Below are 20,846 nucleotides of genomic sequence, written 5' to 3' on the forward strand. Positions count from 1 at the left end.
TAGCAGAGTACAGTGCCTTGGACACCTCATCCAGTGAGGTAAGTTCAAAACTATCAAGGGAACAGTCTACCAGTTTTCTAAGTCCATCGGGGTAGCCTAGAGATCCCTGATTTGGTGTGGCAGTAGATGGAAAGTTAGAATATATGTTAGCAATTTTTTCCTGAAAGTAGGCTGCTAGGGAGTTACAGAGTTCTTGGGTTTCCAGGGGGGTTTGTTTGCAGACTTGAGGGGATACAAAGTCTCTAACTATGTCAAAAAGAGCTTTTGAGGAATTGCTAGAGAGCTCAATTTGGTTCATAATATATATGCGTCTAGCTGACTTTAGATTGAGATGGTAGCTAGACAGTGCTTGTTTGTAAACTAGTCGATTCTGGGGATCCTTGCTCGCTCGCCAGAGTCTCTCAAGTTTCTTAAAGGTGTATTTTTCCTGCCTCAGCTCTGCAGAATACCAAGGTGCTGATATCCGCCTTTGGATTGGACAGAGGTTATTTTTTATCGGGATTACCGAGTCCAATGCTTTCACAAACTCCTTGTTAAAGGAGTCCAACATTTTTGGTACTTCCAAATCATTTATTTGTGATTCCATGTGGAATGCCTCATCAAAGGCCTCTAAGGAGAGGTTACGCCATGGTCTATGAGCCAATTTTTTACTCCTTGCAATCTGGGGTAAGTTTTTTACGTTCCAGCTATCCGTGGGGGATGAAGTGACCTTGAAGATTCCTATTTCTAAACTATAATTTATTAAGGTTGATAACCAATTTACACTGAAATTGTTCTTGAAAGCGATGGTTATTCCACCTCCTGTTTTGCCATCTCGGTCCAGGTGTAGAAATTTGTAGTCCTCTGGGGTGGCTAGGTTAATAATAGGATGATTTGAGGGGTTCAGCCAAGTTTCCGTGAGGAAGCAGATTTCAGGGGAGTGGGAGGTGATCAGGTCCCATATTTTGAAAGGGTGTTTAGCTAAGGAGCGTACATTGCATAGGATGCTGTGTAGGCCCTCTGTTATTTGATCTGTCAAAATTAGATAACAAAGAGTTTCCTAAAATCAGGTCACTATAGAAAAAGCAGTGTCTGCAAGCTACCGGGCCTTCCAGTGTGCTAGGGAACTTCTCTGAACAACATGTGTCTGCTCAGCATTTAGCTAGTTCATAGGCTCTGATATTGTACAATTTGTCAGCAGAGTATGATATGCACGTAGGATAGGTGGTCTCTTCCTTGATTTGGGCAGGGCCAGTGGCCTCTGGGCTCGGTTGGGCACGGACGGGCGCAGACAGGCTTGCCTTTGGCGCGCCACTGGAGCGTCCGCGGCGCGTGTACATTACCACCTACCTTTATGGGTCCGCTGAGCGTGAAAAAGACTATCCAGCCACCCTGCGTGACTCCCCAGATGGCCGCTTGTTTCCTCCGGCTGCCTCCGAGGTCATGCAGTGCTCAGCGCCTCAATCGGCTGAGTGGTAGTGGGTAAGTGCGGTGATTCGAGATGTCAGAGTTTTTAGCGTGGGAAGTTTAAAAGTGAAGTGCGATCAGCAAAGGACAGTACAGGATTAAAAACAACAACTCCCGGCTTCCGCCTCAGGAGTTTCCTAGTCTGGCGCCTGCGCGTTCCCACCTTCCTTTATGGGTCAGCTGAGCGCGAACAGACTAGCCCGCCACCCTGCGTGACTCCCAAGATGGCCGCACGTTTCCCCCGGCTGCCTCGGAGGTCGTGCAGCGCTGAGCGCCTCAATCGGCTGAGTGGTAGTGGGTAAGTGCGGCGATTCGAGATGTCACGAGTACGTGATACCTACTCCATTAAAACTTTGTTTATCAGATTTAAAGAAGGGTGAAGCAAGCTCTTATTACTTTAGAAAGTATATAAAATGCAATGAAACAGAGTAGCTTGGGGGTCCACTCTCTGAAATGATTTTTATAGGGGTAGCCAAAAGAGGTCCTGCCCACCTGTGGAGGCAACCTACACCCCCCTCGATCCAGCTGTGGCGAAAGGGAGTGGATTGGTGTGCGCAGCAAGAAAAAACAATTTATGAGGCATGTGGCTGTCCTAAAACATGATAAAGTGTGGGGGAAGTACTGTTCTAATTATGAATTATCGTCATGGGGAGACCGTTTTCTGATTTAACTGTATTAGGTATTGCTATAACCTGGAGGTGCTCAGCTCTTAACGATTCTAATGCTTTGGATGTTGCTGGCTGTATAAACACAATAAAAATTGGTTATAAACAAATGTAGAAGAACACATTTTTGTGGGGCTCAGAGTGTAAATGTCTTTATTACTTTCCAGATGGACAAACTTTAGACATTCATAGGTTAAGCTTATGTTACGTGTTACTGCTAGAGCTAGTAAACGAGCTCTAGCTCATTTGTTTTAATAACCTACATTCCATTTTAACTAAGTGGTAATAAGTAGTTACATATGTCAGTTTGTTCACATAAGATGAGGAGGCTTACTCTCCATGCTCTGTAGAGAACAATTCAGAAGCAGTTTTCATAAGTAAAAAAAAACTATTTTCTTAACTATTTCGACAAACTATACCAAAAGATATACATTTAGTATACTCTCTATTCCAACCGTTTTTGGGTCATGTCTGCAAGATTGGTCGGATGTACTTTACAATGAGATTGGTCTAAATGACTTCTATGTCAGTCACTGGCAATCCAAAATAGAATTAAGCTCTGTAGTGTGCAGATTTTACTGTTCTACAAATATCTCTATCATATCCCACATTAATATTTTCACAGTGTTTATCTTTTCTTAAAAAGTGGACACTCTTATCTGCTTTTGCTGGAATTCCAAAACTACTGGGAGTTGGGGGAGAGACAGTAACTCCCTTTGAGCGAGACAACATATTTGCTGTTCCAATAAGTTATGCGGGTAGGAGACCATATATTAATGGGAATAAAGTAGTTAAGCTAAATGCAGGAAGGGAGGGGGCGGAGAACAAATGTAATAATTCTGAATTACCTCATAATGTTACAATTTTTCCTTTTATTCAGCCTTATTTCCATTGTTACTGGCACAATCTTGTTTGTTCTTCAAGTTACTACTATACATCATTTATTTATGATGATTGAATTTTGATCTTGTTTTTAAATAAATAAAAGACATATCTTTAATGTGTATTCCTGAGTGTATCTATTCACGGTGTAGGAGGATTTGGAACCTACTAACAAGTACTTACTCCTGTGAGTCCTACTGGACTGACTGATCGTTACCCAGAAGGCGCCATCTTCATTTAATGTGCAGGAGGTTTATCAGGTTATAGTCTCAGGATTGGTACATTGACTAAGTTCTTTCAATGACAAAGACATCAACTGTCAGACAATGTAGTCATTATTGGCTGTTGATAAAGGTTGATCAAGCCTGAACCAGCATTGAACTGTATCCAGACCACTGCAATTTGCTGGATTCCAACCATCCCAAAAACTCACCATCTCTTTTCAAGTTGGAAAAACTCGAACTGTCCTGTTCACACAGAGGCTTCTGCATTTTCTGATTGAACTAGAAGGCTGACGATACTTGCTGTCATAGGAAAGGCCCAGTATTCTCTCACGGAATGTATGTTTGTATGTAATAATATTTCCCTAGGTCCTAGCACGTATCTAGCCAGAAGACAACACAGCGCTGTAAAGGGTCAAAGACAAGCATAAAATTAATGAGGGACAGGAGAGGTAGCTGATTTGTTGATTGGCAATACGTTGTAATATTGTGTTCTTTAAAGGGGTGCGTCTTCAACTGTTTTGTTTCCTAAAGTGGACCAGCGCTGAAGCGGTCCTAATGGATAAAATTAGTTTTTCCAGATCATGAGTGCATAGATGGAAAAGGACTGCTGCCTCGTTTTCTCCTTTTTTTTACATTAGAGCTCAGTTTGTAGCCTGATGGTGTCCTGGTTGTGGGTGTGTCGAGAACCACCAGAGATGTCTGCAAGATAAGTGGAGGAGTTGATCTTGATGGCTGTGTCAAATTGAAACTAAGTGACTTGATATTCAGTGAAAGTTGGGCTTCAAAGCTGTCAAGCTTCCTGTCACTGGGCCAAGTTTGTACTTTTTCTTTTTAGTTGTTCTTGGTAAATAGCAGGAATTCAGTCTTAGCTGAGCTTCAGGTTGGCACTGGACAAATGTAAGTCTGTTACTTTACTTCATGATTATCAATTTCTATAGAAAGTCTCATGCACTATAATGTCTTCTGTGGGAGGATTGGCTTTTTGTGCTTAAACAATCAAGAGCACTGGACCTGTTTTGTGCATTCTTGGTTTGCAGTCATATCAGCGATCTCAAATTCAGAAAGTTACTAAACACAATAATGAAAGGTTAATCACCTCCAAATTATTCATCACTTGCTCTGTACTATTCATGTTGAAACAATCAGCAGCAGAATGCACTGCTTCGAGTTTGAGTTCTTTATGGACAACACATATCTTTACGTTCTTCTTTGTTATGAGAAACATCGAAAAGCTATCTAGAACAGCCACTTCAGGAGTGCCCGAGACCCCCATCACCTAGAATGCATTACTGTGTCAGACCTTCTTGACAGTGACTAACACGCTGTTGGCGTTTTAATGCAGCAACACATAAAGGATATTTACAGGGGTCGTTCAGAAACATATTTCTCCCCCGAGGGAAAAAGGATGTTCTTTGCAAATCTAGTTACCAGTGCTCATCACAGAAATCTATAAAAAGTGACAGTTGTGACTGATTGTTGCGCTGCCCGAATGCTTAGAGAAACAGTGGCAAAAGCAAACTCCTCAAAAAGTTCTAAGGTTTTTCCATTCAGCAGTATACAAAAAGCTGTAACTGTAAACTGTTTTACTAAGACACTAAGCTACTGATTCTATTAAACACATAGACAGGTATTGAAAGAAACACAAGTTTCTGGTCTTTTTACCCATCAAGAATTCCAAATACAAAAAACTTGAAAGAAGCAAATGTAATGCTTTGCGGCAACCAATGATGAAATGGCAAACAAAACTATCTGCAAGATTATTCTAGTTCTTTAAGTCTTGGATCAACGCCACCTCCGGCCCCGACATAGCCACTGCCATCCCCGATGGCTACAAGATCCAGAGAAAGGACCGCCTGCACCGCCCAGGAGGGGGACTTGCCATCGCACACAAGACCCCCCTCCGACTCTCCACATCCAGCACGTGACCCCCTTGCCAACATAGAACACCTCCACTTACAGATCCAGACTAGCCACAGGAACACGCTCCGCGACACCCGCATCTACAGATCATCAGGACCTCGCACCCAACCCGAACCCACCATTGCCCAGCTCACCGACCCCCACGCCATTACGTCCAGCGACTACATTCTACTCGGGGGCCTCAACTTCCATCTCGACAACCACATCGACCCAGACTCCACCACCATTGGTGTAACAAAAGTTTAAGGGCCATCCCTATAATGTACACAGAGGGGCCCCAGCTTCGGATTTAATCTGGAGCGCTCAGACCCAAGTACTGTGCTGAGCGGTCCCCTGCAGCTCGGGGGCCCCCGCACCTCAGGGAATGCGGGTCCTGTGTTGCGTCCCTGTCCACCACTCTCCTCGACAACCTCGCCAACCTAGGACTGAAGCAGCTCGTCAACACGCCCACCGACAGAGGGGGTCACAACCTCCACCCCACCTTCGCGGGAGGAACAAACATCCGCTTCAGCCACACCATCCAGCCCCTCTGGACGGACCACCACTGCGTCCACTTCACTTTTAACACCACCACAGCACCCAAGCCCGCTCTGCGCCCGCAACAACGGCTTGGAGCAAGGTCACCGAGGACCACCTCAACACCATCCTATGTCGAAATTCCCCAGCACCACGACTGACACCAACTCCGCAGCCAGGGAATTTCCCCACTGGGTCTCCTCCTCCGCAACACCACCAAACAACGCCCTCTGAAGGCCGCCTGGTTCACCACAGAACTTCAAGAAGCCAGATGCTCATGCAGACGCCTAGAGAAAAACTGGCGAAACTAGTAGACCACAGAAGCACGAAACAACCACAAGGGCGCCCTGAAGGAATACCACCAGCACATAAAAGATACCAAACGGACCTTCATAAGAGACAAAGTCCAGACTAAATGTGACCAATGCCAAGGAACTGTTCAGCGACATACAGCAGTTCGCAAAACCCACCTGCGAAGCCATGTTCATCACAGCTTCCCAGAAACTCTGCGACAAGCTCAGCTCCTACTTCTATCTGAAGATCAAGGGCCTCTACGACAACTTCAGCAAACCAGCGCCAGACATCACCCCCGCCACACACCCCGGATGATAAGCCGACCACCACGTCCTGGGATCCCGCTACCGTCGAACTCATCTCCGTGACCTTCAAATGGATCCCCCCGACTGCAGAAGGAACGTCACCCATGCACTCACAACCAGCAGACTGGACTACGGCAAAGCCCTCTACACCGGAATCAACAGAACTCTTCTACACAAACTCCAAACCATCCAGAACGCTGCAGCCAGACTCATCCTCGGGACACCACGTCACAAGCACATGACCCAACACCTTCGCGGCCTCAACTGGCTCTCCGTCGAGAAGAGGGTCACATTCCAACTCCTCACACACGCCTACAAATTCCTCAACAACATCGGACTAAAATACCTCAACGAGAGAGTATCCTTCCACGCACCCAAGAGAAACCTCAGCTCCGCCGACCTCGCCCTGGCAGAGATCCCATGCATTCGTAAAAGCAGAACCGGCACACGTTCAGGAAGGACCTCAAGATCTGGCTCTTAGACTGATCCGAAGCTGCGTTCTTCCTCCCCCCCGCCCCTCCCCCAAGCGTCTGGAGACCCTCAGGGGTGATTAGCAGGCTATATGACACCCTGATTGATTGATTGGAAGCTGCAGATCGTTATATAGAAATGATCAATATTAAAATGAAAATTACTTTTGTGGTGATCCCTCAACCCAGTCAGTTTAGGATAAATAAACTATGTTGGGTTTCAATAACTGTATATGTTGGTTATGATTAAATGATACAATTTGTTTAATGCTAGTGTATCAATAATTGTGTGCTGCTTCAACAAGGTCCCGGTAACGCTGCGGTTACTTCAACAGAGAGTAGGAGGCATTGGGTTGTGTCTGGCACTCTGAATCCCTGTTACCCGTGCCAACGCCTGGAATGTTCCACTTCAGCACGTAGTGCAAAAGAGGGTGGCAGAAAACAGCACTGCATTTGGTAGCCTCCACTGGCCGACCAAGTGTTAGGCCCCATTCTGCTCCCCTTAACATTGTGTGAGTCATCTTAAAAATAGCTCTTCTCATCACAAACTAATTCCACATACGGGCAAGGGGGGAGGAGGGGATGGTTTTCCTGTCAGCTTCTGGTAGGGGGAGTGGGCTAGAAGTCCATGTCTTTGAGTGGCCATTGCAGTGGTGCAGCACTTTGGCCCTCCTGGGATACGTCAAGGATGTCCCTGCGGGCTCCAACCGCCTCGCTGCCATTCTTCTCCTCTTGGCTAAGCGACGAGTGGCCATTCACTAGGGCCGACATTCTACACCCGGAGTGACTGCTTGGCTGCGAGATGCGGCTTATTGTTAGGAACAATTGTCTAACTTCTGGGACACTATGCCCCCGCGATTCCCGCGCTAAGAATATTTGGCAACCATTCCTCACCTCCATACGCTGCAGCAACACACCCTTGTCCACAGTGCACTGCACTCGAGGCCAGACCATTGCCCTCTGTTGCAATACGCTCCCCGGATTTCACGACACAAGGCCATAGCCGACTCACCACCACCTGATCCCATACTTTCCAATACAGCTGTCTTTGAGACTCTGGCTGGATTAGCTCAGTGCACTGCTGAGGGTTTCGGCCCATTTAGCTGTTATGGATTACTCGGCAAACATGTGAAGTGGGAACTGTCCTGTTGCTGCTGCTCCTGTACTTTATAATGAATCGCGTGCATCACCTCCTACCCCTTGTCCTGCCTACCCTCCTTCCCCTCCCCTGCCTCCCTCCTTATTCACTGTTTTGAAATTGTGACAACTGTCATCTGTTATCTCTATAAATGCCAATAAAAACATTTTTATAAAACAGTAGTGCTGCAACTCAAGTGCAATTTCAGCTGCAATGAAAAATGCAGCAGCTCTAATGCTGCAAATCAAATACTACTGAACAAGACAATAAAAACTATATATAAGGAGCATAAATGGGCATCCTTATTTTAATACCTAAATAGAAACGCTGTTTTTATTGAGTTTTTGCAACATAGTGGTAAGAAGGCAAAAATGGCCTCAGGTTGTCACAGTAGAATACTTCATAAGAACCTTTGGGCCTGCTCACTACTTCATAGACTCATGAGGGTGCTTTAGGAGTGTCGTTCCAGGGATGCAAAGGTCCAGGAATGCAGTGAAGGTGGTTGTACTTACATCTCTCCTGGGAAATGTGCTCAGTAGCTTGAACTCATCTGAAGGGTATCCTTTCGAAGCCACAAAATCAAAGACAACCTGCAGCTTGCAGCTGCCCAGGAAGCGGCGCTCGAAGAATTCTCCGCTCGGTGTCCGGATCCGCAGTTTGCTGACGGGTTTTCTGCTCTCTTCCTTGGGCTCCGGGGGTAAGGCCTGCTCCAGAGATAGTCGAATAGCCTGGGGAAAGAAGAGACAATTTAGCTCCATCATTTCTAATTGCAGAGGAAATAAAGCCACTTTTCCAGCCTACCGTTTCTTTCCTGCTCCTAGAACTGAAACGAGCAGGTGTCAAAGAGAGCCGGATAATGGCTGCATATTTACCTGTATTACTAGAGACAAGTGGCAGAACAAGGTATTTTCAACCTCTAATGACAGACCACTTAAATAGTTTAACTAAATCCCTACTTTTTTAACAGGTTTTGTACAAGATGGCTGGTAACTACGCTCTATAACTAACAGCTTTAGATACTATTTTCCTGAAGGGAAATGCTTGTTAGATTTCTAATTGTTGGTATGCGAAGAATGCTTCTGTCTTGTAAGGTTATATTTTAAAGCTTTGTACGCTCCTTTAAAACACGCTGAAGTGTGACACTTTAATCATCCAGCAGACGAAACACCAAGTACCTGTGAAAAACGGCAGCCCCTCAATTCTTTAACCAAGTAGGGTTACAGCTTCTACTAATTGTCTACACTAATGTAAAGCAGTGGCAAACCAATAGGTCCTGCTCTAAGGAGCTAATACATGCAAATATAGGCAGGCAAAATGCACACCGAGTTGTGTGCCTTCCATGGCTGTGCCCTGCTTTTATTTCCCAAGATAATGGTGCTGGCGGCGGGCACTACCCCACACCCGGGGAATACATACAAGGCAGGGACGAAGAACAGAAAGGGCATGATTGCAGAGTCATGGCACACTTAGCCTGCACGAAAGTGCAAGCCTGAGATTGTACGCCGGATCTACTGAGTTTGCCACTGTTTCAATACTACAGAACTCTACAGACTCCCCCTACATAGAGAGGATTCAATGTTGGCACGGCAAAACATCACAATAGACTGAACACACCAGATACACGCGTTCGGGCTGTAGAATGCAATCTCAGTACAATTGTCAGCACCCGAAACCAAAACCCACGCAGTGCAGTTCAACACTGCAGTACTAGCACTTCACTTGGCCACAATTCTGGTGCCGTCATATAATAGGGAGATTCAGCCAAACCTAGCCTTTCAGTCGATGGACCTTTGCATGCTGGGATTTAGGAGGCCACAGTTATAATTTTATAAGCAAAACAACAAGTCCCAGAATGCATTGGACTATTGGTTATGTGCTAGCACTTTCTAAATGTTACACATGCCATTGGGTTATTTAGCTGCTTTAGAAAGCTGAGGTTGTAAATGCGCTCCTCCAGTTGCGACAATAGAGCTCAGACTGAACACATGTTTAGTGTGCATGAAGTGTTGTATCTCCAAATTCTCACACACGTCCTGTCCCTAAAAATTCATGGTAGGTCACACGCAAGCATCTTGAACTTCAAGTTTCCTTGCACTTTAGCTTGTCTGTTACTAAATTTACTTCAGGCTTTGATGCCGATTCACCCTGCCCACAGATGAGTGGACACAGGGCGATATATATATCTGCAAAATCACTAGAAAACGGACAATACCGGCCAGTGCAACATGAAAGATGTCTTTGAGACGCCTGTGATAAGCTTTTCCTCAAAATGAACCACCTGAGCTAGGTAAAAAAAAAAAAAAACACCAAAGACACTTAACCACCATGGTACTTTTCCTTTATAGTGACAATAATGATTACAGTTACTAATAATAAAGATGCCAAACAAATTTAAAAAATAGTACTTTTGTTTCATTACCATCTTAGTGCTGTATTGTGTCTTACATGGACTTAAAACCAACAAATACACAGTACAGATGCATCAGAATAGCTTAGCTTGTTCATGTGTTACTACTACTTTGATAAGTGGGTCATCTGATCTGCAGTTTCCATATAGTAGGTTGGCCAACTGTGTCATTCTAAATTTGAAGCTGCCTTGCACTGTAGTTTAATACCGTCCTCCTAGTAGATGCATTAGGGACAAAAATGCATGTCTTCATTTAAAATCCAGTAGTTGACAACTTGGTATGTGTTTTCATAGACTTAACTGATGTCCTATTCTATATTTATTATTGGTACTACTATGCATTTAAAGTCCTTATCTTATGTTTTGCTTGCAAACCTTTTTAAATCCAATTCAAATTTTAGTTAATAAGCACAGTTTTTAAAACAATTGTTATTGTGTTTGTATCAAGACATATTCTAGCAGTGACGTATACTGGTTGTACTATTGAATATCAACCCCCAGGATATCGACCTACAAGAATATAGTAGATAGAATATCCAGGGACAAAATATCAAAGTGCATATAGGGAAATATAGATTTACTATTCCGAACTCCACATATAAGTTATGTTATGTTATTTTTGTCTTGTATAGCGCACGGCTACTCCAAGAGTGTCCCGGCGCTTTATTGCAAACCTGTATCACAACATAACGGAAAGAAAAAACCGAAAGGTGGGAAGATCCCTAAGTAACAGTCAAGACTGATATCTACAAAGTAAAAAGCCAAGTTTTAAGGCCCTTCCTGAACGCCAGTAGATTGGAGGTACTACGCAGTGTCACTGGCAGAGTGTTCCAGAGCTGCGCAGCCAACAGTCTGAAAGATCGACCTCCTATACGTGCCCTTTTTATACAAGGGACCACGGCAAGTAACAAAGACCCCGACCTCAGGGACCTAGCAGGATGGTAAAAAGCTAACATTTTTTGTAGATATTTTGCTCCTGAAGCATGTAGAGCTTTATGGGCCAAGGTCAGGGCCTTGAAGATTATCCACTTCCGGATGGGGAGCCAATGGAGTGACTGCAGGAGGCCCGAGGTTCTAGCATGGCTGGGTAATCCCAAAATGGCCCGTGCTGCCGAGTTCTGGACCACCTGCAGTCGTTGCAGCAGATACTCCGGCAGGCCGAGATAGAGGATATTAGAATAATCCATTCTCGAACCGATTATAGCCTGAACCGTTATCTTCCTGTGATCCTCCGATAGTATAGGAAGAAACTTGCGGAGCATCCGGAGAAGACCGAAACAGGTGCCAGTAAGACCAAGACTCTGGGATCGCAGTGTCAAGCCATTATCGATCTTAATCCCCAGGTTCTTGGCTAACTGGGAGGAGCCTGCAGGAGGAAACATATTCGCAGGCCACCATTCCTGCCAGTCTGGGTCCGATCTGCAGCCGAAGAAAAGTACCTACGATTTATCCGAGTTGCACTTGAGGCTGTTAAGCTGAAACCAATCAAAAACAGCCCCAAGGCAACCCCGGATACTCTCTCCATCAAAATCCGCTCTTTTCCCGCAAGTAAAGAGGAGCTGGGTGTCATCGGCATAGGAAACGATCTGGGCCCCGAAAGATTCTGCCAGTGCCGCCAGAGGGGTCATAAAGATGTTAAAAAGAATCGGGCTCAGCACAGTGCCCTGAGGGACTCCGACACCCAGTGACGGCATTTCGGCAGAGCTAGAGGAGGCCCAGACCGTTTGTCGACGGCCAGCCAAGAATGATCGAAACCAGCTGAACACCGTCCCCCTCAGACCGATCTCATAAAGTCTGGCGAGGAGACCCTCGTGGGGGACGGTGTCAAAGGCCGCCAACAGATCGAGCATCACAAGCATCGCTTTGCCTCCTGAATCCAGCACCTCCTTAATTGCCTCCGAAACTTCCAGAAGCGCTGTTTCGGTGCTTAGGTTGGTGCGGAAGCCGGATTTAGTGGAGTGCAGTAGATCATGGGATTCCAGATAATCAGAGAGCACCTTGTGCGCGTGCTTCTCGAGGATCTTGGCAAAGGCGGGCAGAAGCGAGATAGATCTATAATTGGCCAATACCTCCGAGTCGAGACCGGGCTTTTTAAGCAGAGGGATGATCATCGCCTGCTTCCAGGCCTGAGGGACTACACCCTCACTGAGAGAGCGGTTCAGAAGAGGATTCACGAAGGGATTAATGACTTCAGCCATTTTAGCCGAAAATTTGGCAGGGCATGCGTCAAGAGGTGATCCTCTCAACTTTCAGCTTCCTCGTCCAAGGACGAGGAAGCTGAAAGTGGTAGAAAGTCTGCCAGAATTGGGTCTGCACTAGCTGTTAAAACAGAGACATCCTCTGAAAAGTAAGAAACTTCAGGCCCCTTCAAGGGAAAAGAGTCCTGAATCAACTTGATCTTGGAGGTGAAGAAGTTGGCAAGGGCACTCACCCATGCCTCCGTGGGGGGTACCTGAGTCGAAGAAGCACGAGGGGCCATGAATTAACTCACGATGGCAAATACCTCCTTACATGAATTGGAGGCAGTCTCAATTCTCCTTGAAAAATAGCCTCTTTTCTCAGAGAGAATGTCGCGATGGTATGCTTTGACAGAGGCCCTGTAGGCGAGTTTTGCCGCCGGATCATATTGCGAACGCCACGCTCTCTCTGCCACCTTGCACTGCCGTCGTGAGGCCACCAGTGCTTCGGTAAACCAGGGGGCGGACGCCCGTTTTGCAATATTGCGAGGAGGCCTCACCGGGGCAAGATCATCCAGCCTCTCCGTGATCCACAATTACAACAGCTCTGAATCCCTTTCTAGGTCCCCTGTCAAGAGGCAAGGGTGAGCCAGACATGCCTGTGCCAGCAGTTCTGCCGTCACCCGATGGAACGCCCTCGATCCTTGGCAAAACTGCCGGGGAGGAGCACTAGATGGTTTTCTTGCCTCCGACACATAGCACTTGACCAGCCTGTGATCCGACCATAGCACCTGTAAAGGTACTGACATCTCTATAGAAATCATCGAGAAGACCAGATCCAGGATATGGCCCGTTTCATGCGTCGGTCCACAATGATAAGGAGACAGGCCGAGAGGAGCCGTCACATCCATCATTTTAATCGTGTCTACATCCGTTTCATCATCCATATGGATATTGAAGTCGACTGCCAATATGCAGTGCTCAGATCTGAGTACCAGTGTCAAAATTATCGACTGGAGCTCTTCAAAAAAGGTGCCTGTCGGCCCCGGGGGCCTATAGACAAGAAGTCTTTTAAAAGATTGTTATGGCGATAATACTATGGAGAAAGCGAGGGATTCGCATCCCATAATAGCCTCCGTAGGAACAGTTGTACAGGTGGCTCGTTTGTTCACCACAAGTGCCACACCCCCCCCTCGCCCTTTCAGTCTATCTTGCCTAAGGATATTATAATCAGGGGGGATAGCTGCAGCAATAGGTTAGAAAGCTCCCCTAGCCACGTCTCAGTCAACATCAGGCACAGAGGCTTTTCTGTTTCCAGAAGATAATAAATATCCAGAGCATGCCGACTGAGAGATCTGGTATTTAAAAGCAAACAGAGATGCTTGACGCTATCTACCTCCCTGTCTAACACGGGATCCCGATTTTTCTGTGGCAACCATCCACAGTCAGGGCACCGACTCTTACCCTTGTAGCGGGCCGGAAATACCTTACGGCAAGAGCCCCCCATCTTTTGTAAAGACCGGAGCTTCTGCGCCGAATATTGGAGCATGATGATAAAATTGAATAAGGAGGCCGCCAGAGACCAGTCCAGCCTGTAGCCCTAGACGCCAACGGGACGCTGACGGGCGCAGACGGGCTGGACTCTTAAAGTATCTTTAAGTATCTCAAAGATATATATATATATATGTATATATATAGGCATGGCTAAGCGTGCAACGAAGACAGCGGCACTTCCTTGAGCTCCGCGATATCATCGGTGCAGAAGCTCGTTTTAAGATGTCTTTAGGGTGATTTTCTAACACACTTAGACACCGGACAGCGGCGGAATGACCCGTGAGTCCGAGAGGCAGCTTAAAAGTGTCTGCACTGCCTCTTTGGGGGTTATTACTTGTGAGGCATTTTTGGCTGCGACGAGGTCCGAAAATGGAGCCCGACACAGCTGTCCGGGTTTGATGTCCAGAGGCTGGAGTCTGCCTATCTATACATACCGGTCTCTTATTCCTAATGCTGAAGCATGAGGTACTATGAGCAAATTTTTGCCAATATTGCACCACTGGTCTGTTATTTCCACCTGAAGGGCATATTTACTACTGGCATCATTAGAATATACAAGATGGCAGCCGCTGACAGGATCTCTGTGTGATATAATTCATAGTCACAAGGTCTAATACTTCTGTTGGCATATTCTTCAACACTAACTACCACTAAAGGGTATTTTAACTGTGGCGTTGCTCTCTAAGGCTGTCTGGTAGTATAGCTGTTGTATCTCTCTACGAATTGACTGTTGTCTTCATGACCTTCAATGAGTGCGCATCGCCCGCTGACAGACTCTGATTTCAGAAGTGAGTTATAAGTCAGCGCTTGATTTATTTTTGCCATATTTTTCATCAGTTGGCTCGCCTCCCTGAAGTCCAATACGTGTATCTCATTTCTTGTACAAGACCTGCACTTCTTTTTACGTGTGTGTTATGTTATGTTATGTTACAGTTGATTTCTATAGCGCATGGCTACTCCACTGGAGTGTCCGGGCGCTTTATTTTGGCAGCTCATAAGACAGAAGAACATAACAACTAAAAATATCCTAAACAGCAGAGTGACAAAACTAAAGGGTAAAAAGCCAAGTTTTCAATCCCTTCCTGAACAGCAGAAGATTGGCAGTACTCCGTAAGGCCAGGGGCAGAGTGTTCCAGAGCTGTGGAGCCCTCAAACTAAAGGAGCGCCCCCCAATACGTGCCCTCTTCACTCGGGGAACCACCGCGAGAGCCAGAGATTCAGAACGCAGAGATCTGGCCGGTCGGTAAAAAGCAAGCCTACGCTGAAGATATTTTGCTCCCGAGCCAAAAAGCGCTTTATGAACCAGGCTCAGTGCCTTGAAAACTATCCGCTTCCGGATAGGCAGCCAATGGAGCGACTGCAGCTGGCCGGACACTCTGGCTCGCCTGCGAAGGCCAAATATTCCGCGTGCAGCAGAATTCTGCACGACCTGCAGCCGCTGTACAAGATAGTCCGGAAGGCCTAGATAAAGGACGTTGGCATAGTCCAACCTGGAGCCAATCAAGGCTTGTACCGTGATCCTCCTGTGCTCTTCTGTGAGCAGAGGAAGAAACTTCCGGAGCATCTCAAGAATGTTACAGTGTAAACTTTAGACCCACTGCAGGTATATTCTTCACCCTGACCTTTATAGACATACATCGCCTTACCTGCTCCTTCTAACCATATTAAGGCCATCTGGTTGCGGTTGTTACAAACTTATCCAATGGCGGACGACATGGGTGTTAATACCAAAGACCGAGAATCCAAGGGGAATTTGAAACGCTCCAAACAGACCTCACTACTCCGTAATCACCAGCTAAGGGTAATCTTGAGTCTGCCTCGACTTTGGAAGCTCAATACTGTCCATGATATTGCACAAAGTACCAAAACGAATACTGACTTGCCTAAGGTAGAGGTGGCTGCAATTCGTAAGGACCTTGAAAGCGAAGCACATCCAAAATTTGAAGCGTTGCATTACTTCATTAAGGAGGGATCTAACAGAACAGGAAGATCGGAATTGAAGAAGTAATCGTTGTATTTTTGGGTTACCGGAGGATTCTGAGAAGTCTGCTCCTTCAGTGATTGATTTCTTGCTTACCTGAATCCCAAATGTCCTGAAGCTCTCTTTCAATAAAGACTTTGAGATAGAGCGTGCTCACAGGGTCCCAACTTTTAAACCCAGAACGATGTCTTCTCCAAGGCCTCTGATTTTTAAACCTTTGCGCCATCAACCTACAGATCAAATTCTGGTACAAATGGGGAAGATCAAGACAATACAATGGGAAGGTCACAGAGTATCTATTTCACAAGATGTTGCCAGAGACACAGTAATCTATTGCAAAAGCTTCCTGATTCTACGCAAGAGACTCACTGATATGAATATTCCATTTCTTTTTTTCAGGTCCTTCTAGATTCCGGATCACTTTCAAAGATTGTCCACAGTTTTTATTGGACCTTCAGATCCTTCGACATTCTTGGATAATCAATTTGAATCTCGGATGGACTCAGATTCTCTTCCTGGCACTTCTCACCCTTAATGATTTGTATTTATTGACCTGGTACTTCACTTATGGAAAGACATCTTATGAAAGGCATTCAATTTATATTTAATTCTTATCCATTATTTGTTCTAACTGTATGGTATTGTTCATAATATCTTTACTTCACAACTTTACAGCTGGACATTTATACTATGTATTATGCGTAATTCTTTAGGTCTTATTTGAATACATTTTATAGATGGGCTTGTTATAAGCTTAGGCTGATATTTATGTGCTATAATTGTTTTGCTCCATTTACTATGCAATTCTCTGTAATGTATTTAGCTCTATTGGGGATCCCTATAGACTCTGAATGATTGTATGTCTGTATTTATTCTTTGGCTCATCTTTATTTTTTTCTTTTTCTAATCCCTTTGATAAAGGTAAGTATTCTATTCTCTACTCTACCTTTTACTCTATTCCTTGTTCGACCTTTTATTCTACTTTTTAATCAATTTCTTATCTTTTTTTGGTGCATTCTTCTTGGTGGTAATTTATTTACACACAATATACTATTTAAGGATATCACTGATCACCAATGGAATGATAAATTATATTGTTTTATATTATTATATTTAGAATTTATTTGCTCATTTTTCGATGTAGCTTTTTAAGTATGTCTAACCTGAAGTTATATGCTGTTATAGTTATGATGGTTTGCTGATGAAATTACATAATATGATAGACATTCTATTTACATTTAATTATTATCTATCTATTCTTGCTCTAATTGTATGATATTGTTCATAATATTTTTATTCCACAAAATTACAGTTGGAGATTTAGTCTTGATATTGTGTGCACCCTCTTTAGATCTTATTCGTATTAACTTTATGGATGGGTTTGTAATAAGCTTAGGCTGGTATTTATCTGTAATTACAGTTTTGTTCTATTGCTCATGAAATGTTACCTTTTTTCAAATGTTCAATTATATTATATTTAACCAGTCTTATATTATTTACTGTTACTAGCAAGAGATATAGGTAATCTAGTAATACATCTGAGAAAGCAAAACTAGTTTTACAGCTCTGTGGCTTGTTTATCTTTGATATGTCTACACCAACATTGTTGCCGCTGTTGTTGCTCCTCCACGTTATCCCCCCATACAATTTGTCTCTTACAGACATCTTCTTCCTCCTATTCTTCATTCCTTTCCTCTTTCTCCACCTAAATTTTGGGACATCTGCTTTATTTCATTTTGGGATATGTGCTTCATTTCCTTTGGTTTTTTAATTATATCTTGACCGCCCTTGTACTCTGTTATCAGAATAATTCACTCTTAATGTTTCATGTCTATCTAAGGCTGGCTTAAATGTAGTCTCCCTTAATGGTAGGGGTTTGAACCACACTGTTAAGAGGGCCAAGATTTTAGACTATTGCAAGAGTTTATTTGGTGATGTTCCGAAGCTTCTGGGAAGAAGAATGGGGTTATTACTCTTATTTCTAAAAGTTCTGGTTTGTCTATTGTTAAAGCTGAACATGATATCAATGGTAGGTGGTTACTTACTCATCTGACTAATGGTTCGGATGATCTATATATTATGAATTTAAATGCTCCAAACATAGATAATCCGCTTTTCTGGTGAGCAATAAATAAAAAAGTCACTGACATTCCACAAAATGTAAGAACAATTGGAGGTGATTTTAATCTCCACCTTGATCCTATTTTGGATAGACATTCTGCTTTTAAATTTCAGCCTACTAGGGCGCACAAACATATGCTTAATAAGTGCTCATCTCACCATCTTGTGGATGAGTGGCGAATACACATTCCTACTGGTAGTGATTTCACATTTTTCTCTTCTCCACATTCTAGTTTCTCTCGTATTGGTTATCTTTTGGTTGACGCCTCTCTTTTAAAATATACTATGTTATGATTCATCCCATAGTTGCTTCTGACCACGAGGCAATCTCTTTAACCATCCTTAATCTCAAGAATATCAGAGGTTCTCGTAGTGAAAGTCTACATACAGAAATCCTGGAAGACAATGATGCAGTTAAAAAACGTAATGATGACATTGATAATGTTTTCAAAGTTAATGAATTCTCTGTGAACTCTCCAATAGTACTGTGGGATGCATTTAAATGTACTATATGGGGTCCCATTATTTAAAAAATGGCCAAAAGGAACAGTGACATTAGGAAGTCTCTTCAGTCTTTAGGGGATGACATTAAACGCACAGAGGGGTTATATAGACATTCTAAGATACTTAATGCTACCTCAGAACTGTAAATAATACAGGTTATTTGGATAGCACTTACTACTCCTGAATGTGCGGGTGCATAAAAAGTATCCAATCACACAATCTGTAACCCAAAACAACAAAAGCAATCTCTAACAGATAGATATGTTGCCGTCCAAAATCAATCAATCCTGAATGAGTCTTCCATCCTTGAAATTCCCTAGCTGTTCTTCCAGTGGGTGATTCAAGCAGAGGGGGAGATCAATCCAACACTATACCATCTACAGACTTAAAATCACATCCTTTGATCAAAGGATGTGGCATGAAAAGGTCTAGTGCTTGGAAATCTTATCAAGGAATCCAGGCTGGTCTCTCCTAGGTGCATTAAATTAACAATGGAGCTATCTCTCCCCCCATTGATTAGCGCCTCTCCTTGTCTAAGTTAAGTAGTCATTTAAAAGGGAATCCCTGGCCTAATCCAAATAACCACTCCCATTGCAAAAGCAGAATAGATTGTATAAAGAAATCTGCCCTTGCTGGTGTTTCTGCTGGCTATTCCTTCTTGTGATGTCACATGGGTTTCTTGCAGTATTGCAATCTGAGCCCCTCTAATTTTTAGCTATGTAACATTATGGGACGACCTGCAAAATAGCGCCTCGCTAATTACGACTCATTTGCGACTTGCAATTTGCGAGGTGCTACTTGGCATGTACAACAGTGCGTTTAACACTGTTTGCGATTCCCTATGGGGTCGCAAATTGCGAGGCTCATGAACATTAATGAGCCTCTTGCAATTTGCGAGCCCATTGGGAATGATAGGCCCTCCCAGCGATGGTGGCCTGCTGGGCTCAGCAGGCCACCATGATGGTGGCCAAGATGGGGACCTGAGCAGACGCAGGTTCGCGTGGCTCCCCGGCCCTGATCCTCATTGAGGCCCATAATTCGCTCCTAAGCCCCTGCACACATGAAAAATCACCTCCCCGAGTCGTAGAGGCAGCTGCCCAGCCTCCGACGCCGCAGCGAATGCGGTGCGGACACCCGAGGCACCTCCCACCGCAATGCAGAGACCCGACTGCGTTCGCCACAACATGGAGGCCTGAACCGTGGGTCGTGGACCCAGGCAGCGACGGCAAGGGATCCGCAGAGACGGGCAGCCCAGCCGTAGCAACTAAGTCGCGGACTGCGTTTTAGCACCGAGAGGCCCAGCATAGGCAGCGTGAGGGAGGAGAGCGACAAGTAAGATTGCCTCCCATCCACGGGCGCCCAGCCGGCAAGCACGAAAATTGAGACCCCTTTCCTGGGGCCTACACGGAGAGGCTGCGCCTCGACTTATCGGGGCTTCTCAACAACAGACGGCGCCCCAAGTCACAGGATCCTACAGCCTGCTGCGGGGCTGCACCAGCGAGGTACTGGGGAGTGAGTGTCATGCCCCCAGATCGAGGGGGCCCCATGCGGCCCGGCATACCTGGGGAGCGAGAGACACTATCGACCCCCTGGGGCGTGATTTCACCCGGCTCGGCCCTTCCCCACGCCAACACCAGAAGCGGCCTGCGGCAAGGATTGCAGGGGATCCTGGGCACGACTCCCTCCATCACCACGCGACCCCGGGCATAAAGGGGCCCACCAAACGAACACACGCTGGCACTGAGTTGGGGTCCCTGAAGGGCCGCCGCACGGCACCCTTGGCGACAGGTGCCCACTGCAGGGGGCAGCCCACGAGCTTCGGAGCAACTGGAGCACAGACCCACAACCAGGGGCCCAAACGTTTGGGGACGACGCAGTGCAGACACAGGGTCTGCCTGACTTACCGACGGAGGAGGTGGATCGACGCCGCACAGAGCCATGGCTGTGTCTTGCAAGTGAGGTGAGGGGCGGCAAGTCAGCGCTGAGGCAGCGAGAAAAGCGAGCCCCGGGCGTGGGGCTTAGGGCGGCCTGCTGGGCCGCAGCGGCGACCCTGGTGTGTGACCAAGTGCAGGCCAGTAATTCGGTCCCACTGTCTGTCTGCCCAAACCAGAGACAGGGCGCGCGGAGGGAGTCACATGGGTCTGGGCTGAGAAGCTAATACACTGCAAGCAGCAAACTGCCGCCGAAATCACCAGGGGCCCAAGGGGACGAGGGACACTAGGCTTGTGCTGCCGGCCCGGGT

The 20,846-nt window shown here is 45.6% G+C and overlaps 1 protein-coding gene across 2 annotated transcripts in view; it reads right to left on the reverse strand.

Annotated features, from left to right (window-relative positions):
- FAF1 (Fas associated factor 1) overlaps nt 1–20,846 on the reverse strand; it is a 1,861,897-nt gene that overhangs the window by 201,472 nt on the left and 1,639,579 nt on the right. For both annotated transcript variants that reach the window (XM_086952414.1, XM_086952412.1), the window contains exon 18: nt 8,373–8,588. In XM_086952414.1, coding sequence (XP_086808540.1) covers nt 8,373–8,588 — 216 coding nt within the window. The remainder of the gene's footprint in view (nt 1–8,372; nt 8,589–20,846) is intronic.

This window comes from Lissotriton vulgaris, chromosome 1_1 (genome assembly GCF_964263255.1).
Source record: "Lissotriton vulgaris chromosome 1_1, aLisVul1.2, whole genome shotgun sequence".
In the NCBI taxonomy this organism is placed as follows: domain Eukaryota; kingdom Metazoa; phylum Chordata; class Amphibia; order Caudata; family Salamandridae; genus Lissotriton; species Lissotriton vulgaris.